The sequence below is a fragment of the Nestor notabilis genome, unplaced genomic scaffold (genome assembly GCF_000696875.1).
Source record: "Nestor notabilis isolate BGI_N333 unplaced genomic scaffold, ASM69687v1 scaffold844, whole genome shotgun sequence".
NCBI lineage: Eukaryota > Metazoa > Chordata > Aves > Psittaciformes > Psittacidae > Nestor > Nestor notabilis.
The window spans coordinates 8,573-15,299 of NW_009923991.1; the positions used below are offsets into that span (position 1 = coordinate 8,573).

Sequence of the window (6,727 nt, forward strand, 5' to 3'; positions counted from 1 at the left end):
GAAGCTTTGGGTTGTTTAGTTTGGTTTTTTTTAATCATGCTGTTTATTTTTCTTATGAGCAGGCTATCTTCCTGCAGACAGTGGTTTTGGACCAGAGCAGCACGTGAAAATTCTGTATTACACATTTCCTGGATTAATTTAGATGTGTTGGTATACTGCACTGTGCCTCAAACCTCTGTAACAAATTATTATCAAACGTTTAGATTATATCATGTTTTGAGAATATACTGAGCAAAAAGGGTTATTTATGAAAAGGATATTACATAGTCCGTGCTGTGCTATAAAAAAAAGGGGCAGTACATTTCAACCCAGTCTGCAGACACTGCATAGCTAACTTACACATAACTTACCTAGTGGGTGAGGACAGCCAAATCTGACGGTTTGGTGTCTGCTTATTGATTACGTATGTTCCCATGTCTCCACCTAATTTAACTGTTAGAACTCCACTCTTAAAACACAAAATAATACAGATATTAAAACTTTGCCTCCTGTTACTTGACAAGAATGACATAAGCTGCAGGAGATAAAAGAGAAACTTGCATTTCTGTATCACCTTCCCACTATTTCCCTAACAGTAACAACTTGGAACAATGATCATCAGGTTCAAAAACTTGTGTTAATACCTAGGACAATCTGCATACCTTTGAGTCTGGTCTAGACTTTAGACCTTCTGGTCAGAGTTCAATTTAGTGTATTTGCACCATTCACAATGGCACTGCTTAAATAATACTCTTGAGCTTTTGACTTGTCATCTTGGAAGGCCTGCTAGTTCATTCTGCAAAGATTAAAACATTATCTAGTAATAACTTTTTCTATTCCTGAACAATCCAAAAGTGGTGTGGTTCAAAATCAAGCTTTGTGTGTCATTGCTAGATTCCTGAGCCATGCAATTCTACCAACTTTTCCTAAGTAACTGTAACAGTTTCCCAGTGAATAAACACAATTCTTTCTCCAACAATTTTGATGAAGTGCCTAGATCCTGAATCATACCTCAAAAATGTTCCACTTCAAAACTCCATGAGGTCCAGTTTGTTTTAGTTATGCCAGCTTTAGACCATTATACTAGCAAGCACTTGTTTTCTCTTTTTTACTCGCATTTCTTACTAACAACATGATTCATGTTTCTCTGACATTTTCACAAGTGCATTTGAAAAGCATACGTTAACTCTGACAAAAATATTTATGTCCTAACTTTAAAAGAACAACCTTACTTAGACGAAAGTACAACCTTCAGATGATCCAAATTATGCTAATTAAAAATTACAGTTTGATGATTCAGGTAACAGGTTAGTCATATTTTATCTACAGTTTCTCAAATACTTCATGCCCTACAGCATTCCCTTTAAGGGAATCACACTTTTCATGCTTTAGTCAGAAGAGCCACTATCATTGCTAGGGCTATTTGCTATGTATAAGCATTTATTGTGGGGAAAAAAACTTTCATTTATGAATACCTACTGCCTGCAAACTTAATCTGTAGCACAGGCAGCAGCTTTTAAGAACTTAAATTGCAAGATGCTTTTACTGTATTTTGTATAATGTGTTTTGTACTACTGGATGAATGTTTGTTAGCTCCTGGTAACAAGAATATTTGAAGAAAGGTATTTTTTCTCCTGGACATGACAACCTTTAAAGGTCCCTTCCAGCCCAAGCCATGACCTATAATCTATGATTCTATATAAACTGTACAAATAAAACAAGTTCGTAACAAGTTAAGGGCATAACAGAACTTTATCACGTTCGCCACCTGGTGGCGTGCTACAGCACTAGCCTTTGATTGGAATTGAAACTTGGTACTCTTCAACCTTTCACTCTTTTCTTTCACCTTTCAGAAACAACCACATATTATTATGCCATCATACAGTTTATGCAACAAAGGCGTTCTGGTAAAAATTAAGATGGATGTAAAAATAATTTCTTTTGAGCCTTGCAGAGAGTCAATGTCAAACATTCCACTCTACAGCAGCTAGAGGTAAAATTCTGGTATCTCACCTTCCCGTAATGAAGTGTTTAAGAATATTAAAGTGGTAAATCATAATCTTTTTGCTAATTTTTGTCCTAAGATCTTTAAATCAGGCTAATAGGTGCTAATATGCTAAAACATACCAAATAGTAATGGTTAAACGACATTTTGCTCTTCACCAGGAAAGCAATTAGCTGTAACATTACTTAATTAAAGCAACAAGTAGTATTTACTAAGGGCAACAACAGAATCCTACTAACAGTGTTATTTCGTTGTTTTCTATCATCTTAGCTATAAGAAATAAGGAATGAACATTTAGTTGACAAAGTTATGCAGGAACAAGTCTGAAAACTACAGGGGTCTGTCTGGGGCATGTTTTTGTGGTTTTGTTTTGGTGGTGTTTTTGTTGTTTGGGGTTTTTTGTGTTTGTGCGGATTTTTGGGTTTGTTGGTTTTGGTTTGGTTTGGTTTGGTTTTGTTCTCTTGGGGTTTTTTTTACAGTGCAACCCAGACCCCCTCTTCAAGGTCCCTGAGCATAAAACCTTAACCGACAGGGCTAGTGGAAAGCAACCTCCTAGTGGTAACACATGAAGACGGAGGAGAAGTTATGTGACCTAAAAAAAATGCAGCAGTGAAAGACCTGTGTTGCAGATAGCGGTGTAGGGAGGAACTGCACTCTCTTCCAAGTCACGTAGACACAAACCACTTCAGGGCTTATATATAAAGCTAGTAACTTCCATACACAAATCGACTGCACATTTTTTAATCTATCACTCCTCTAAAAGAATTTGACTAGCCAGTCTATTAAGACTCCAGTTACCAGGCTGGCAGCTGCCCAATGTCTCCCGTGCCAGTAGCTTTCTCTGTTCTCATTTTTGCAACTTTCCAAACATTTCATCTTCTTGTTGCTTCTCTCCACCACAGGTTGGTATACATAAAGCCAGGATAAATGTTCTGTACCTGGTCAAGACAAATGTACTTCTCGATACTCAGGGCAACCAAAGAAACTGCTGTACCAGTTACATATCATGTACATGTACTAAGCCATGTAGGCCTGTCCTATGGGAGTATTTACCAAGAGGGAAGTGACTGCTGATATCCAACGTCTATGCATGCTTAGAAAAATTTATATATCAGTTGCTGTCTCCTCTTGTGCTCATTTTTTTTCTACATTATGCCTTTCTCTATACACTGAACATTTTAAATCCTCAAATCATACAGCAGCATGTGTTACTTTTCACCAGAACAGTTGCTCCAGTCGCTATAAACAGGCATATTTTTACAATAAAGCTGTAAAAACTCATTGTATTCTAAGTGTTGGCACAAAGGTGACCAATTTAAAATTCTCTTTCAAAGAAAAAAAAAAATCTACAGTAATTACATTGGTAATAGAATGCTTAAAACATACCCCTAAAGAGACATCATAATCTTCTGGGGTAAAAGGCTTATCTGTCAGGTCCTCAAAGAAATCTGCTAAGGAGTCCAGTGTCTCTTCAGCCAGTTTTTCGTAAGTGGTCTCATCCAAAAAGCTACAAATGACATACAAGTCCATAATTAGGAGAAATCTGTAGAACACATATTATCCCTATAATAAAAACATACCAAGACCTTGGAGAAAACAGTAACCATGAAATGAGCATATAAAACACGTAGAAGTTTTGGTTTTAGGTAATGTAGGTAACTATCCACCTTACAAATGGAGGTGGAATTTTGAAATTTTGGTAGTAGAGATCTCTTAACTGAGGAGTATGTACTTTTTTCCTCAGATATACTGACCTCTGTTTACTACGAGGACAGAGTTAGATTTCAAAACCAGGCATTTTCATAAAAGGACTTTGTGCAAGAATTACTTAGTTTTGAACTTTATGAAGAGACAAGCACCTCCTGTTCAGAAGCGTATGTCACTTGACTGTAAGAAACTTGCTGTAGCTATAAGCAGGTTAGAAACATCATTACCACATGGCATGTCCACATATGGCATTTGACTTCTCAACTTGAATTACCAACACAGCCTGGTAATTAGATGTTATTTAAAGTGTGCTTATGAACTAATACATACAATTACCTTCTTCTTCAGAGAGTCTTAAAGCACCTTTGTAGCCATTACGTAAGGCTTACAGCACTTGTGAGCCTGCTTCTGTTATCCTCTTTAAATAAGTAGAAAAAGTTAGTGGGAACAAAGTCTAGGTTAGTTTAATTAGCCAAATGTAATTAAATCACATTCGTTTTCCACCTGTATCAGTGTCAACTTTTAATAGAGCGTATACGTGGGTATCTCTAGCAGCAGACAATTCAACAAAATCATTTAAGTTTTGCTAATGGGTACAGCAATATGACAGTTACTGTGGACTATAGTGACTCAACACCTTTCAGTTGGTAATACAGATTTTTTTTTTTTTTTTTTTTTTTTTTTAAGTTCCTTGCTAGTCAGTCACTGAAACGTACTCTATGCCACTTATGTGAGGGACACCACAGAAAAACCTAGGGGCATGGAGGATGGTAAGCCTTAGGATTAGGCAGGATTCACATACTGGTTCAGGGTGCAGCTCAGGTACTTAATCGTAAGAACCATTTTAGACACCTGCAGAATCCTTCATTGGGCCTCCAACAGCTGCATCAAAAGGGGAAAAATCTCTGACAGGTGCTGTGCCACATCCTCTCAGTACAAGCAGAAATTTCATGTATTCTGTCATATGCGAAATGGTGCTAGACACCTATGTTTAGGTACATTAAATATTTCTTAAGTTAACCTTCCAAATTCACACAAAACACTTTTTGCTAAAATTGTTCTTTTCCTTTACATCATCACATCAACATTACATTAGCTGATACCCTTACCATGTCTATAGACTATTAAAAACATGCAGAGACAGCACTGTCATATGAGTATCTCAAAATAAAATTTACCCTCTGTCATTCAGAGTTCCCACACTTCTTAAATTCATGAACTCAACAGTCTTGCTCTTCACCTCTGAAGAATATTGTAAATGCTGTTGAAAGTAAGGGTAAATAAAATGGAATTAAAAATTAAACCACAAAGAATTATAAATTACGTATTTATCACATAAATTAAGTAAATTCTTGAATGCTTTTCCATCCTCCCCAAGTTTTTGGGGAGCTTTAGTCTTTGGATAATTGAGGCAATCTAGAATATCCTTGTTTTCTGATACAAACTAATGATAAAAGGAAAAAAAAAGGATCCTCTTTATAGAATAGTGAATTAGGAAAGAGAAGAACTGTTTTCTTTCCTATTGCTCTACTACAGAATTACTGAGCAACTTGAGACAACTAGCTTAGGCCAAGATTTTCACAAATACCCACTACTCAGATGCTTCATTATCAAAAACTTGTGTCTCTCTGTTAGGAGTCATGAATGTTTTCAACTGAAGTAAACAGAAGCCCTGAATCCTCCTTACTTACACAAGAGCTAATATCACATATCACATTCCAAAACTCTTCTGTAAAAAAAAAAAAAAAAGGCAGTTTAATTCCTAATTTATCTTCTGTTTAAAAATGAACAAACAAAAAGCTTTTTTTTAAAAAAAAAAAGTACAGAAAATCTTTATCAACACACTGGCAATATAAGGCAAGGGAGCAAAATAGACAATCCCTTTGAGGGGAAGTAATACATCAACTAGGATAAAAATACAGCTGGTCTAACACACTAGCAGAAGCACTTATGCTGTCCACCAAGATAGACAGATAGCATGTTTGCCATCTTCTTAGCCTGGGCTACGAAGGTATATATTTTTGGATGAACAGGAAGATAGCATCCTTGATTGCTTTTTGTGTACTTGCACAAGGCTTCCAAAACTAGCAGAGTGAGCTGAAAAGAAAGTGACATTTAAAAAGGAACTACAACTGGCCCTCTTCAAGCACACCTGACAGCCAAACACAAAACCAGCTCTCTCCATATGGTTTGATGTCTATCCTCATGCTTCACAGAGGAACTGTCTGGTAGTCCAAAGCCACAACACGGTCATAAAGGACAGTGAACACCAAACTCTCACCATCACAATGACATATATTGACAAAAGACACACTGATGCCCACATATTTTTGGCTGTATCCTTTATCATTTTCTTAATACACACTTTGGATCAAAAGCTAAACAACCATAAATATATCCAGGTTCTGGCCAGACTGAGAGGCTGTAACTCCCTTAGTGTGCTCATGCTCAGTTTATGACTTGAGGCTGCCAACACAGTGGTAGCATACAGTTGCTATCACCCCTTCATGTGCCAAACCCAGTGCTAAGGGTGGCCAGCACACACTGTCTGCAATGGGAAAAGAGTAACAAACAAGTAAATAGCTCTGGATCACAGCAAAGACTGGGTTCAGTTTGTTGGCAACATGGACAGTGGGACTGAGTGCAAGCTCTCCAGGTTTGCTGATGACACCAAGCTGTGTGGCGCAGTCAACACACTGGAGGGAAGGGATGGGATCCAGAGGGACCTTGACACGCTTGTGAGGTGGGCCGATGCCAACCTCATGAAGTTTAACCAAGCCAAGCGCGAGGTCCTACACCTGGGTCGGCACAACCCCAGGCACAGCTACAGGTTGGGCAGAGAAGTGATTCAGAGCAGCCCTGCGGAGAAGGACTTGGGGGTGTTGGTTGATGAGAAGCTGAACATGAGCCAGTTTCAGTGTGCGCTTGCAGCCCAGAAACCAACTGTATCCTGGGCTGCATCAAAAGGAGTGTGACCAGCAGGTCAAAGGAGGTGATCCTGCCCCCCTACTCTGCTCTTGTGAGACCCCACTTGGA

General features: G+C 38.1%; 1 protein-coding gene across 1 annotated transcript in view; it reads right to left on the reverse strand.

The window, feature by feature from the left end:
* Positions 1–4,952, reverse strand: part of FXN (frataxin) — a gene marked incomplete at its 5' end in the record, with an annotated part of 8,154 nt that extends 3,202 nt beyond the window's left edge. Inside the window, 3 exons of the mRNA XM_010012412.1 lie at positions 351–448; positions 3,371–3,491; positions 4,870–4,952. Coding sequence (XP_010010714.1) covers positions 351–448; positions 3,371–3,491; positions 4,870–4,952 — 302 coding nt within the window. The remainder of the gene's footprint in view (positions 1–350; positions 449–3,370; positions 3,492–4,869) is intronic.
* Positions 4,953–6,727: the final 1,775 nt, after the last annotated feature.